The sequence below is a fragment of the Larus michahellis genome, chromosome 15 (genome assembly GCF_964199755.1).
Source record: "Larus michahellis chromosome 15, bLarMic1.1, whole genome shotgun sequence".
Lineage (NCBI taxonomy): Eukaryota > Metazoa > Chordata > Aves > Charadriiformes > Laridae > Larus > Larus michahellis.
The window spans coordinates 7573565-7588584 of NC_133910.1; the positions used below are offsets into that span (position 1 = coordinate 7573565).

Sequence of the window (15020 nt, forward strand, 5' to 3'; positions counted from 1 at the left end):
ACGAATGTTAGAATAAATTTAAGGCAATACCAGGCTTAATGTAGTCAGTCTAATGATATGAAGCAGTGTCGGACAAAATGTTGCTGATAGTAGGCAGTATTAATGGCAAGAGGAGGAATTGTAATTTCTTCCTGACCCCGAGGGGTTTTTTTTCTATCACGCTGTAATCGTGTAAGCTGTTATTCAGTAGCTTAAATATTCTGATTTAAGGCATATATTTGGCACCAAATCCTCTGGTGGTATCTTGGCATGTTTTGGAATGTAGTCTAATTTTAAAGATTCTTCAGAGACCTATAGATACTAATTTTGGATTGAAAGGTTCTTTTTCTTTCTTCATCTGTAGGATCCGTCAAACTTGCAAGGTAAAGTTCAGAAACATCAGGCTTTTGAAGCAGAGCTTTCTGCTAATCAGAGTCGTATTGATGCACTGGAGAAAGCTGGCCAGAAGTTGATTGATGTCAATCACTATGCATCTGATGAAGTGGCAGCTCGTATGAATGAAGTTATCAGCTTGTGGAAAAAACTTCTGGAGGCCACTGAGCTCAAAGGTATGACTTGCTCAGAAGAATACGGACAGTTCTTTTTCTAGAGAGTTTAGCTGGGAGAACACAGGAAGTGAGATAAATGAAGTAGAAAGCTTAAGTCCTCTTTTCCTCTTGCCACTCTGTCTCGGTCAGGTATAAAACTGCGTGAAGCCAATCAACAGCAGCAGTTTAATCGCAATGTGGAAGACATTGAGTTGTGGCTGTATGAAGTAGAGGGACACTTGGCTTCTGATGATTATGGAAAAGATCTTACTAATGTTCAGAATCTTCAGAAGAAACATGCCCTGCTAGAGGCAGATGTTGCTGCCCATCAGGTAAGGGAAATAATTTTTCTTCCTGCCCTTTTAGATCAGCTCACTCAAAAGCATTCACTCCAGAGACCTTAGCAGGTCTGCATTTTCATAATTTTTGTAGCTTTGGGCTTTACAGTTTATTTATCAGAAGTAATTTTGAACTGAAACATAATCTGTATGTCTCTAAGAAAAATAACTTCATGACTTTGACAAAAATAAGCTTTTTGAAAAAGTAAAATGATTCTCTAGTGTGACCTGCTGACAGGACAGCATTGTTTTGTGCTGTGAATACCAACTTAAAAAGACGTGCTGCGCTTCGCGTTGGAAATAATTCCCCCTTAGACTCTCCATTTGCAAGCAGCTTATTCTTGTTCAGTTAGTTTTCGTATAACTCTTAAGAAATGGGAGGGAGGGGAGAACAGATCCGTTTTTAAATATAGAAATTGACAGCAAATGGTTCCTTCATTTGCAAATGACCTCTTGCCAAAAATTGTTGCACTGGCAGTGTGCAGCTGAGTTTCTCTTCTTCTGTCGCAATATAACTTACCAGCTAAGACCTGAAAATGTTTTCAGTCACAGGCATCTTACAGAAATTCTGACATAATGCTGTTGCGCAATTAATTTTAGGATCGTATAGATGGCATTACCATCCAGGCACGCCAGTTCCAAGATGCTGGGCACTTTGATGCTGACAATATCAAGAAGAAACAAGAAGCTTTAGTAGCTCGTTATGAAGCTCTAAAGGATCCTATGGTAGCTCGCAAGCAGAAGCTTGCAGATTCTCTTCGCCTGCAGCAGCTTTTCCGTGACATTGAGGATGAAGAGACCTGGATTAGAGAAAAAGAACCTATTGCAGCTTCAACAAACCGAGGTTGGTCCATCTTCAGAATTTAGATGTCAGAATTGCTCTGTTATAACTTTTCTCTTTATGAAACATTCCCTGGAAATTTCTGAAATGTTTATTGTAATTAACATTGCCTGGAGTTACATATTTGCCATCACCTATCATTCTTTAACTGTTATGTTACTTCTACAATTCCAATGGGTAGCTTAGTTTTCATAGTGCTCTGTCTCCATTGTGGTAGTACTTACTCTGCAAGTTTGTCTAGCACTGGTTGCAGCTTCCTTGACATTTTTGTTTAGTCTGGTGACTTTGAATTAGCAGATTAACTATTTTATATCTTTCAGGCAAGGACTTAATTGGTGTCCAGAATCTGCTAAAGAAGCACCAGGCTTTGCAGGCAGAAATTGCAGGCCATGAGCCCCGCATTAAAGCAGTCACACAGAAAGGAAATGCTATGGTGGAAGAGGGTATGTCTCGGATGTTTTTTAATTCTTTCTCTTTCAGAAATAAAAAGTCTTTGTGCTGGACTTTGTTCTCTGGTCTTGTACAATTAAGAATTACTGCCTGCTTTTATCCAAGCAATAGAGAGGTAACTGCTAGCAGGATGAACTTCTGGTCATTCTTTTACCTGAAAATAAAAATAGATTCCTTGATGGGAAGCTGTCACTATTTTCACAGATCTCCATCTGCTCTTGACAAACAGATGAGAGCCCTGTATTCAACAGCTTTGTGCCTATGATATTTATTCTCCATTTTTAAATCTATTAAAGCTTGTATCTGAGATACATAATCATGATGTGAGAGATGATCCTCCACAAAGACAGTAAGAGTCATTCCTGCTTTTAAATAAGCACGTATCTTTATTTCTGACTGGGTATTCTCAACACCAGAATGCTAAAAAAATTCCCCTGATTCCAGGATTCAGAATGCCTGTCTGAAATAATATTTGTCTGTTATCAAAACTCTGACACTGGGAAGACCTTTCCTGTTTCTTCATTGAGAGGAAATGTTATTATGTGCCTTGTTTTGTGCTTAATGATTCAAACATTCCTAGTACAATTTGATTGACAGGTACAGTGATTCCAGTCCGAGGCAAAAGGACAAGCTGAGTTGTGCTTTCATTATTCTAGTCAGAATAGGCTACATAGGTTTAAACGGATCTAATTTCTGTGACTTTCAAGATTTTAGTGTGTATTTTTTATGTCTCCTTAAGTCCTCCAGTTCCCTCTGTTTCTGTTACCTAGGACATTTTGCGGCTGAGGATGTGAAAATCAAATTGAATGAGTTAAACCAGAAATGGGACTCTCTGAAAGCTAAAGCATCTCAGCGTCGACAAGACTTAGAGGATTCCCTGCAAGCTCAGCAGTACTTCGCTGATGCTAATGAGGCCGAATCCTGGATGAGGGAAAAAGAGCCCATTGTAGGCAGTACAGACTATGGAAAAGATGAAGACTCTGCTGAGGTATTTGAGATTGTTGTTTGAATCAGCTTTGCATAAACACAGCAAGGATTTGTCCTGTGATAATACAATAAGGAGCTCTGCTAATTTCAGGATTCTTAACAAAAAAGGCAGAAAATTCTTGCATCAAGCTGCATTTTGGCTCAGGGTCAAAAGATGAGTTTTTCCTATGTCCTAGTTACTGCACATGAAAATTTTTCTTCGGTATATTAAACCAATTGTGAGGAAACTTTATATTTGCATTCTTTTTTTATATAGGCTTTTTGTAAAGTATAATGAGACTAATATCAGCGAATTCCTCATTTGATGTTGCGTTTCAGTGCAAGTCTGATTTTCAGCAGTTCATTGGTCTGGAAGTAATTTTCTGTCTGGAGTTATTTTACTAGTATCATTCTGTGGCCAAACATCATGCCCCAGACACTGCTGACTGACATTTCATCAAAATGAAGTGCAGTTTAAAGTCATGCTTTCAAACTTAACACTATTTCCAGAGTGATAGGTGGTATTCCTGGTCACAGCAAAGGAATGTGTCTGAGATAAGGTAGAGGAAAAGCACCAGAAGCATTTGGACTGCTATCTAGCCTGTGAATAAATAGAAGTGGTTATTCTCATGAGCATCACAAGACTGGCAGCTCTGAAAACCCCACATTCCCTGTGTATGGAGCCAAAGTATATATTTCAAGCAGAGTGGTATTTGTAAAATGTCTAAGTGTACATGTTGGTTTTATCTTTCGCTTTCAGGCTCTTCTGAAGAAACATGAAGCTTTGATGTCTGATCTTTCCGCTTATGGCAGTAGCATACAGGCGCTAAGGGAACAGGCCCAGTCATGCAGGGTAAGGAAAGATGCTAATCATGTTGGTAAAATTCTTGGGTCAGCAGAAGGTAAAGACAAAGCTTAATAACAGTTGGTTTTGAGAACTTATTGCAGACTGTACTTGATTTTTCTCAAAAAACTTAGTGGTCTGTTTTTATAATCATAACAGGCAGTTGTGTTGCCTTGGAAGAAAACAGTATAATGTGGTGGTTTTCAAGGTTTGAGCCCAGACAGCACCTAAAATAAGTCTATATGCATTACATTTATTTCAACAAGAATAATTTTAAGGCACTACAGTAGCTTTAACTAAGGCTGAAGTATTTTTTAGGACAACTACATTGATTGGAATAAACATCTAACAACTAATTTCTCTTGGCTCCTTCTTTATTAGCAACAAGTTGCTCCCACAGATGATGAAACTGGAAAAGAGCTCGTTCTGGCCCTCTATGATTACCAAGAGAAGAGTCCCCGGGAGGTGACAATGAAAAAGGGAGATATCCTGACCTTACTCAACAGCACCAACAAGGTATGCTTTTGCCTCTGGTTTGCTGAGCTGATTGGCTCATTTGGTGTTGTGTGTTCTGCGGAGCATTTTTGGTTTTGTTTTTTTGAATAAAAGCATTCAAAGAAGTTAAAAGTATTTGCACATTTAGTCCATGTTCCCATTCAGCACTTTAGCTTACCTCTTCAGCTCATTTTCATGACTCCTCTGTAACTGCCAGCTCTTCAAAGTTAAATAAACAACATACGCTATAGGGCATGTGTCTATGAGAAAACTTACTTCCCTACATTTGAGGAATTTTTGACCCAAACACAAGGGGAGAGTAGAAGTAAGACCTAGACGTCTTCCAAGACAGTTTGTTTGAAATGATCTCCATAAAAAGAGCAAACTGTTGTGAGCATCACTGCTTTTCTTGTGTTAATAGAGACTGTAATTTGCAGCTTTCAGTTGCTCAGCATGGTTTATGCTTGGCGCTTGCCTCACAGCCGTTGCTTTTTTTTTTTCTTTCCAGGACTGGTGGAAGGTTGAAGTTAATGACCGTCAGGGCTTTGTACCAGCTGCCTATGTGAAAAAACTAGATCCTGCCCAGTCTGCATCCCGAGAGAATCTCCTGGAAGAGCAAGGCAGCATAGCATTGCGACAGGAGCAAATTGACAACCAGTAAGATCTAACTGATGAGATGAGACACCCATCCAGCATTTGCTGGCTTGGCCTTTGCCTTGCATATGCTGGAAGTTTAGGTTGATGCCTCTTACACTAGGGAGTAATTACTTGGAGCAAAACAAGGGGCTCCTTTACCAGGGGCACCATATTGAGTTGTTTTGTTCTTATTCTAAATTTTCTTGTTGCTTTTCCCATTTTTTAACTGTAAAACTCATGACACTAGAGCTCAACTTACTGTCTGACTTCAGTATTTCATGTGTTCCTTTTGTTGTTGTACCTAACTACTTAAACTTGTTTGTGAGTTATATCTGTCCTAAGCAGCTCTTGTATTTGTAGTTGTCACTTCTTAATGTGTGATCTGTTTTGAAAAGCTTTCTTAAATTTGGTTACATGAAGTACAGTACCCTCCCTATATAGGGCTGCCTCTGGAGGTGACCTCCTTAGGAGCTGCCACTACTTTGGTGCTAGCATGTTACTTTTTTCCTGAAATGTGGTGCCATTATTTATTTCCATTACATGGCCTGAAATGTGCCCTCCCCCCCTCTTTTTTTCCTCTTTTTTTTTTTTCTTTTTCCCTTTTAAAAGGGGAACATACCCTTGCAAACAGAGAAAACTGCATGACTGCTTGGTAACAACCTCCTAAAGCACATGGTAGTTGTAGATTAGTTCAAGCAAGGGCTGTGGGTGATAGCTGTGAGCTGCTGGCTCATCTTATCAAGCCACTTGGAAGCCAAAGCTGAAAGTTTTATGCATACTCCCATCTGTTTGTGCAGCTACACTGTTGTTCTACATCAGAATTTCTTCCCACTCAGTTGTTTTGAGTCACCAGTTATTACAGTGACATACAATAATTACTAGCTTTAGCTCTAGAATTAAGAAAAAGAAACAACCCCAAAAATTAATTAGAAAAGCTTGTACCAGTGAGAAGAAAGCATGCTGGAAATTTGTGACACATTGTTCAGGATTTTATTAATGTGTAACTTTCTCTATGGGTTTGGATGCTGATTTTAAGAACTAGAACAGGGGTGCTTTGTTTTAGAGCCAAGGAGAGGGGGCCACCCTTTAGTTTAAAATCATATGGCACAACGGTCAGGAAATAGGGAGACCTTATAGAGAGAGTTTAACTGTACTGCTGAGGTTTCCTTATGTGAATTGTACTCCTGGTCTGATTTGCTTTGTTTGCTTCTGAATGACACCTAATTTTCTCCATTTAAATGTGAACTCTTAACCATCTCCTACCACAGACAACCCATGGATGGAGCTGCTGCTTTCATTATTTTTGTTAATCTGACTAATTTTTTGCATGCATTTGCTGTGCTCCCTCTGTCTGTGCAGGACTCTCATAACTAAGGAAGTCGGCAGTGTATCTCTGCGTATGAAACAGGTCGAAGAACTGTGAGTAGGATTAGCCCTTTCTAAACCATGCTGTCTCCATACTGTCACTGTTCATTCTCCCTCTGTTTCTTTCTTTGGTAAAGCTGCTCCAAAGAGACATGAAGGAAGCAATTTCTGCAATGTGAATTATTTTAGTCTAGATGAGTGTTGTGGTATGTGTTTCATGTGTTCTTATAGCCAGCCATCCAGCCAGCTGCTTATCTTGTGGGTCACCTCCGTGCTGCTAAATTGGTTGATGGTGTTATTTTCCATTATGCTGATTTTGCTTACCAAATAGGTAGGCTTTAGTGATATCTAGACTATTTTCTTTAAAAAGTATATCTTGCATTTTCTGAGGTGCAGGTAGAAATACTAGTTTGTTTATATAAATATATATACCAACTATTATGTCACATATGAATGTCTTAAGAGTTTGGGAAGGGTGGGGTTATCATAGTTTATCATATAAAGTAACATTTGTGATGGGTAGTTAAAAAGCAGTAGTTTATAGGATGCTTGTTTTTTATTGTAACATTAACTTAATTTTCAAACTTGTGTTCATATCTCCTGGAAAAAATACCAAATTTGCATTATGGTCTTGGAAGTTGCTGGGAGATCCAAAGCAATAGTGTTAGTTGCCTGTGCCTGACTGTCTTTTCATAGAGAATATATTTCTTGAGAATCAAAAGTGAAAGCGTTATGTTAATCTCTGAAGTGTTGCAAAGCAACTTTGAGGGAAGGTCTGCTTCTAAAGGAATTTTGCCCCCGATCCTCTATGAGCATCGCAAGTATTTAATACCTAAAATTGTACGCTGAGGCAAACATCTGCAGTCGGGGCAGGCATCACAACAGTGTTTTCCTGCATGCAGTAGCTCATTCAAGTCAGGGTAAGATGTTTCCATTCAAACTTAATATGAAAGATTCCTAGCTCCTTTCTGTCCTGCCTTTAAACCAGGAAAGGCAGGAAACCACAAGTCTCTGCCTCCATGGAAAGACTTAGAGTTGATTATCAGTTTGATGTATAGATGTTACAGCCCAGGTATCAAGGATTTTCTTCAACAGACTTGGTCATCTCTTGAGTTATTGGTTAGGAAAATACTACTTCATTGAACTCTTCAAGCTGGGAGGTGTAATTGCTCAGCATTTGTCTGTGTGCTCCAATGTGGAAAATGAAAACACTGTATGGCTGACGTTTCCCCACTTGAGGACCCTGCAGGTATCTCAGCGGTGTCTTATATTGTTTGATTTAATAACATCAAAATGGATGTCCTCGTGGCTTAATAATAAGAATCAGTTGTTGCTGTTGATCACTGTAGTAGACCAATGTGCAATCTGATTCAGGATATAAAAAACCCATCCAGATACGGCCAGAATATCTCATCTTGCAGAAGACTTAAAATTGGGTAACAGTAAGAATTAGTGTTAAGGGTGTGGCTTTTCTGAATGCAGGTTTTTTAAAAACAGTCATTATACCTTGCTAAAGAGATCTGTAATTCAGTATAAATGACTGTAAAACTGCTGTTGGCTTTTTTCAGCAATAGCTTGGGAGAGGTCTTGTGGGATTGTCTGTGTCTAGTTGGTTACCAGGAATTAAACAGGAGTCATCAGTTTCTGTGTGGTTTTAAATAAATGGCTACTCTTTTGAGGTTTATTTGCCTGTTCAAACCGATTTAAATATTTTAGAGGTTCTACTTTGCATTTATTCTAAGGTAAATGACCAGAAATTTTTTGGGAACTCTAGGGGTATAAAAACAGCGTACGTGAAATAAGTTTATGGATTTCCCAGTTGAATATAGTTGTGTCATCAAAGAAATAACACCTATTTTTAAACATTCAGCATATTTTGCACTGAATAATGTCTAAGTAAGACCTAGCGATTTATGTCCGATAGTAGCTGGGAGGCTAGTTGGATTTTAGTAATCTGATGGCAAACTTGATGGACTGTAGGAAAATACTTCTCGGAAAGTAAGACCCTATGGGGTCGTTCCTGCACTGGAGTGGTGCTGTAGTTTCAGAGCCTACCCTGACCTAAGCTGTCATTTGGATTTGCTTTTGCCCAGTGAAGCGTTGCATGTGGGAGGTCTCATTTTGATGTGCATATCCACGTAGAGGAGAAACACGCACAGTTTACATTTACCTAATCGCCTACAAGTATATAATTCTGTAGAAGAACAGTGTGTAGACTGCAGGGATTTCCCACATCTTTGGTGATACCAGTACTTGGTAAATTACTGTGACTCTGCTCACTTCAGTCTGACTGCCCCCTGCTTTCCTTTTCTGCTTGTTCCAGGTATCACTCTCTTCTTGAGCTGGGAGAAAAACGTAAAGGCATGCTAGAAAAAAGCTGCAAAAAATTTATGCTTTTCCGTGAAGCTAATGAGCTTCAACAGTGGATTAATGAGAAGGAAGCTGCACTCACAAATGAGGAAGTAGGTGCTGATCTGGAGCAGGTTGAGGTGCTACAGAAGAAATTTGATGATTTTCAGAAGGTATGTTGTAATGCTGCATTGTGTGTGTGTTTGGTTTTGGTCTCTGCCCTCAGGCTTTCTGATCATACGTCTGTGATAATTTTTCATAGCTGAGTACAGTTGAGAAGGAAGTATAGCTTTGGAAATAAAAAGGTATATATGCATTTTTTTATTTTGTTTTGTGAGGATAGAGAGAATCCTACATTCAAAAGTCTTCGGTTTGGTTACAATCTCCGGGTTGCTACATGCTTCCCAGCTCACAGAGAACTGAAACCCTCTTTGAACACATTCAAATATAGAACCTTCCAGGCTTTGGAGGAGTTGCATTTTGTGTAAAGCATAACCTTCAGTTAAGTTGTTCCTCTTCCTTTTTGCTGAAAGGAAAGATGCATTTTAGTTTCCATCTGTAGAGTTTTTTTCCCCAAGATACGGAAAAGTAATTCTCTGCTTCAAAATGCTGGTAGGCTTTCAGTTTTATTTTTTTCTCCATATGTTTGCAACACTGGTTAATTATGGTTTTATTTTTTTGCTTTGCATGAGGTGTGAAAGAGTTGCTTGGGCAGATAATGTTTATTCTGTCTGCTTTGGTAAGATAGTGATCACTGAAATGCAAAGATGCCTGACTTTATACGTTGGAAAAGATAGTGATTTGACAGTTCTGTGGACATTATCATGTTTACAGCTTTAAAAGTTGGCTAACAAACCATTTGAGCCACCCTAATAATGTAGGTGAGAGGATGATAGGAGTTACTGGATTTGAGTTCCTTTAAAATAAGCTGATGGCTGAAATTAAAATGTGTTATCTATTAAAATTTAAGTGCAACTTCTCCACTACTAATTTTTTAACGAGGTTACCTTTCTGCCTTATAGAAAGCTCTCTGACAGTCTGTTTGGTTGGAAGCATTTAAGTGTCATAGTAAAATTACTTTTTAAGTTGGCCTTTTAGCTTACTCATGCAGTAATATGGACGATAGCTTTTGAACTTCATGTTGGTAATGTTATATACTTGACAGTTTGAAAGTTTATCCCATTCCTGATTGTTAATTAACTTCGTGTGTGGAAAACTCCGATAGCGTGTTTCTTTAATCCATTTATGTTTGGTTCTGGCAGCTGGCGTTTCTTGGCAGAGATTCTCATGCATTGTATAGTCTCTGGTGACTGTAAAGGTCAAGTGTGCTGAATTCCTGCTGTTTACAAACCCTGTACTTTTTGGCACCCCTGGTGTGCCAACTTGTTCCACATGTTTTGCTTGTGTGAATGTTAATGCTGTGATATTTTACTGTTCTGTGCAGGATTTAAAAGCTAACGAGTCACGTCTGAAGGACATAAACAAGGTTGCGAATGACCTGGAGTCAGAAGGGTTGATGGCAGATGAAGTGCAAGCAGTACAGCAACAGGTCCACTTTTTTCTGACTTATTACAATCCTCTTGAGAAGCAAAAGACTTTCTTCCTTTCTTTTGTCTGTTGTCTCCCGCTTTGTTTGTCATTGCAAGATTCTAACTGTTCATTTTTGCTCTCTGATCTGAGAATACTGGTATTCTAACCTGAGATACTTAATGCCTGTTCTGTAGTGTGACCACCCCAAGGGTACCCTTTTAATTGTTTCTTTTTAAATAGTGCTATAGCAAATTGCACCATTTGGAGCTTTTTTCTTTCCTTTTTTTTTTAGGAACGGAAAGTCTTTAAATAATATTAAAAGTCATGGAGAATCCATGCATTAGCTTTGCTTCGTATAAATTAGAAATTTCAGCCTTTATTTCTTTGCAGGAAAAATGCTGAGGAATGCTAGGGAAAAAGAGAATAAAACAGAGCTCAGTTTACAGTGGAGGAGTTTTGTGGGTTTTTTTTTTCCTTTTAGTAATGTACCTATTTTTTTTCCAGCTTTTCACATACTTGTGCTATTTCTGTAAATAATTTTATCCAGTGCCAACACAGTATGGAAGTAGCTCGTGTATTTTCTGAGCCCTAAGATGATGTGTTGCAGATGGTTGAATAGTCAAACTCCCATTTCTGCTACACACGTTTAGGTTTTGTGAGTACTATTTAGCTTAATGACCTGCTGGTAACCAATTTATAGAAGAAACATTCTCAAAAACAGCAAAAACTTTATATTAAATAATAACAAGCTGTTTCTGTTTGTCCTTTTTCCTTTGCAGGAAGTCTATGGTATGATGCCCAGGGTAAGTGTTGATTTCTGAAATAGTCTGTCAATTATAACAGGTTTGGGATGTACAAGTAGAAGTTCGGCCCTAATTGTAGTCCATTTCCATGAAGGAGCTCAATAATGACTTTGAATGGACATAAAAAGATTATCTTATTTTTGATCCCTTTATTTCCTGAGCATCCTACCCCACATCACAAATCAATGCAGAGCAGGATAACCCAAAATGACAGAAATACTTCCTTGTAAAAATTTATTTATTCTGTTAAAGATTGAACATTGCGAACTTTGAAAGATTTTTAGTATATTCTGATGGTTTTAGATTTTGCTTCCTATTTGAAGTTGTTTCTTCACATTTTCAAACAGGATGAAACCGATTCTAAGACAGCCTCTCCTTGGAAGGTAGGTGTCATTACTTAGTAGCATACAACCGGAAAGTGAAACAAAAAATACAACACATGGTCTTTTTTAGAGCATGCACCTTCTCATATGCCCTTTTTTCTTTTTTTATCCCCCCCCTCCTTTTTTTAAAAGACTATTGAAAAAGTGATTTTAACGGTGTCCTAGTTTCAGCAAGTGTTTGAATTGGTATTGATTTAGGGTTAGTGACTTCTTGTTTCAGTTTGCTTGTTTACTTCAACAAGCATGTTACAAAAATTTGTTGAGCATTCAGCAGAAATTCACCTTCATATATTTGCATGCAGATTCTCTCAATATATGAAAATGTCATATAGGCACTAGTCTTTGTTTTAAAAATAAAAGACATCTAAGTGAAGTCAAGTAACTATGTCAGCTCTCTGTTTGCAGGTAAGATAATGAGAATAACTGAGAGAGGTTTCTGGCAGAATGACTCTAGCCATAGAAATTGCCAACAGTCCATTTATTACCTCCCTGCTGCGAAACTCTTTTGTTTTGAGCTTGTACTTTAAGACTGATTACAGTTTTTATACCAATGGTTTTAGGCATTACATGGTCAGTAGATGTGAAACAGTCCCTGTTCACTTGACATGAATTCTCTTTTTTATGTAGCCAGCAGAAAGAAATGTTTTTGTTCCTGAAAGTCAAAGTCATTTATGTTAATATTCCCTTAGTAAGGAATATGTTTTACGTGTATAGCAGTATCGTTGTTTTCAATTATTCGTCTCTATCTCATTTTCCACACTAGTTAGAAGAAGCCTTTCTCCATTCATTCGTGGCTTACAATGGAATAGCTGTCACCTGCTGATGCACAAAAGTATCTTGAATATTTTTGACATTAGCCAACGCTGTGCTTTTCTCTATAGTATTTCATTCCCATGTTTCATGTCTTACATCCACCCTCTTAGACTTAAAGCTGCTTGTACATCTTTTAAGCTGTTTGAACGTGGGAGAAACAGATGAGTGTGCAATATTTTGACTACATTGTAGAAAATGCAGCCATGTCAACAAGAATTGGTGATTTTGTTAATATTTTTTTTTGCACAGATGGTACACATGTACAGTGAATCCTAGGAGTTTCAGAGTTAACTTAGCAAACTATAAGTTCTTCTCTGTGCATATCTGCAAAGGGATGAATTTTGCAAGTAATCCATCATTGTCAGAAAAGTAGATTGCATATTGGAGGGAACTGGTCATTATTTTTCTAATTAACTGCCAATTTTCATGATGATCTAGAAATAGCTGAATTAATTGCTAAGCTGATTTTGCCAAAAACTCAGCGAAGAGTTAAAACATTTAGGAGGTGGGGTTTTTGTCCCTATGACCCCTATGTTTGGGGTTTTTAAATTCACTTATTGAATGTCGCCTTTAAAATTTCTCTTTTTCTGTCCTTATTAAGACTATTATTGGTTGTTTCAATTTACACTAACACAAGAGTACACACTCATAAATTTCTAACTATTCTTACCCTGATCTATAATACCTTAGGTATTGCAACTAATTATTCGTAGTTGCTTTTGTAATTTACTTGCATTGATTTCTTATTGTTTGCTTCTCTCTTTCATCTTGAACAACAGTGTATTCAAAACACTGTTCTAAAGACATGTATAAAAATTAAAGAATTCAGCAGTTTTCATTGAAGCCTTTAAAATCTAGGTTCTTCTCTCTTCTTGCGTTGTGTAGAATTGTATGTTACAAAGTCTGTATTTTTGACCTAGGCAAAGTCGTTATGGATTTTTAAGGAGTTTTCTTTCCATCTGATTTTTGGCTCAGATTGCTTAGAGCTGACTTTAATGCAAATTTTTTTTATTTCTGCCTTTTCATACAGTCTGCACGTTTGATGGTACACACAGTGGCAACCTTTAACTCAATCAAGGTAATAATACAACTTTTTCTGAGCCAATTTTAAAGCTGAAAATGTTTTTTACCTTCCCTTTCTATAGTCTTTGTCTTTCATTACTCTTTACAAACCCTTTTGAATCAACTTATTGAAAGAAGTATTGACACATACAGCATTTGCTTCTCAGGTTATACCAATATCTTATTATATATGTAAAATCATTTGGTTTTAAATCTCAGGAGAAACTCTTAAAATGATTTTATTTAACTAGGCTACTTGAATTTGTGCATTCTTCTGGAATTAAGCAGAATATGGTAACCTTCACCTGTGGCGAGAGGCCAGTCTTGACTTTTCATTTAGAAAGAAGCATGGCTATTTTAGGAAATCTTCCAGCATTGCTGTCAGTATTCTCAATAGACCCCTGAAATAAAGCCTATAAGAATGGAGATGAAGAAGGGGTTGTTGGCGTATTTGCAAATGTTAGCAGAATGAAGAAGGTGCACATAAGCGTAGTGAACAAAATGGTACTGTCCACTAAAGTTTCCTATTTGACATCCTAAAGGGTCAGTGAGTCCAGCACAAGAGTTTCTTGAGTAAACAGAAGTGCTGTAAAACTGTGGTCTGCAGTATCAGTGGGGTTTTTTTGTTTTGCAGGAGCTGAACGAACGCTGGAGATCTCTGCAGCAGTTAGCAGAGGAGCGAAGCCAGCTGTTGGGCAGTGCCCATGAAGTCCAGAGATTCCACAGGTGAGGTGTTTTGTATCATATTTGGTCTTAATTCAGTAAAATACTTTTACAGGAGTTCTAAAACACAGTGGGACCTATTCTAAACAAGTTATACTTCAACCCCCAGCTTGTTCAGTGGAAGTTAGACCACCAGTGGTCCAACAAGAATTCCTTATATTCTTCCTAGAAAAAGAAATATTATTTTTTTTAGCACACAAGCATGAATTGCTGCGGGCTTGGGAGGTCTGGACTACTGTCCTATTTTGCCAAAGTTTGCTTGCGTTAGCTTGGGAAATAACTTAATAGAACCATCAACTATGTGAGCTTCTCTGTAAATTGGGACCTGCTAGAGAATGGAGATCTTAGTATGACCTCCATTTTAATTCTGTTTTTGCCTTCCCTTTGCTCAAATCAGAGATGCTGATGAAACAAAAGAATGGATAGAGGAGAAGAATCAAGCATTAAATACAGACAACTATGGACATGACTTAGCCAGTGTGCAGGCTCTGCAGCGCAAACATGAAGGCTTTGAGAGAGACTTGGCAGCTCTTGGAGACAAGGTGAGATTGCGAGGACAAGACCAAAAGCTTGCTTTTTAGCTATCAGAAATAATCGAACTACAGAAAAGATTCTTTCTGCCTTCACTGTGTTTATTTCCCTTTCTGTATTTCTAGGTGAATTCTCTTGGTGAAACTGCCCAGCGTCTGATCCAGTCACATCCAGAATCTGCTGAAGATCTCCAGGAAAAATGCACTGAGTTGAATCAGGCTTGGAATAGTCTGGGAAAACGTGCTGACCAGCGCAAAGAGAAGCTGGGAGATTCTCATGACCTGCAGCGTTTCCTGAGTGACTTCAGGTAAAGTTGCTATCCCCCTCCTCCCCAGTTCCTCTGTCTGGTATATTAGTAGTGGTA

The 15020-nt window shown here is 38.1% G+C and overlaps 1 protein-coding gene across 13 annotated transcripts in view; it reads left to right on the forward strand.

Annotated features, from left to right (window-relative positions):
- SPTAN1 (spectrin alpha, non-erythrocytic 1) overlaps positions 1–15020 on the forward strand; it is a 52522-nt gene that overhangs the window by 19876 nt on the left and 17626 nt on the right. For 7 of the 13 annotated variants that reach the window (XR_012590091.1, XM_074609156.1, XM_074609162.1 and 4 more), the window contains 16 exons: positions 344–548; positions 678–859; positions 1466–1709; positions 2027–2149; positions 2927–3144; positions 3883–3975; positions 4348–4482; positions 4970–5118; positions 8786–8984; positions 10256–10360; positions 11121–11144; positions 11492–11527; positions 13371–13418; positions 14037–14128; positions 14523–14667; positions 14782–14963. Coding sequence is in view for 12 of the 13 variants with exons in the window: in XM_074609156.1 (XP_074465257.1) it covers positions 344–548; positions 678–859; positions 1466–1709; positions 2027–2149; positions 2927–3144; positions 3883–3975; positions 4348–4482; positions 4970–5118; positions 8786–8984; positions 10256–10360; positions 11121–11144; positions 11492–11527; positions 13371–13418; positions 14037–14128; positions 14523–14667; positions 14782–14963 (2180 nt within the window). In the remaining variant the exon portion in view is untranslated. Of the gene's footprint in view, positions 1–343; positions 549–677; positions 860–1465; positions 1710–2026; positions 2150–2926; positions 3145–3882; positions 3976–4347; positions 4483–4969; positions 5119–6456; positions 6517–8785; positions 8985–10255; positions 10361–11120; positions 11145–11491; positions 11528–13370; positions 13419–14036; positions 14129–14522; positions 14668–14781; positions 14964–15020 lie in introns of all 13 variants that reach the window. The other 6 variants (XM_074609153.1, XM_074609157.1, XM_074609160.1 and 3 more) reach the window with 1 other exon arrangement.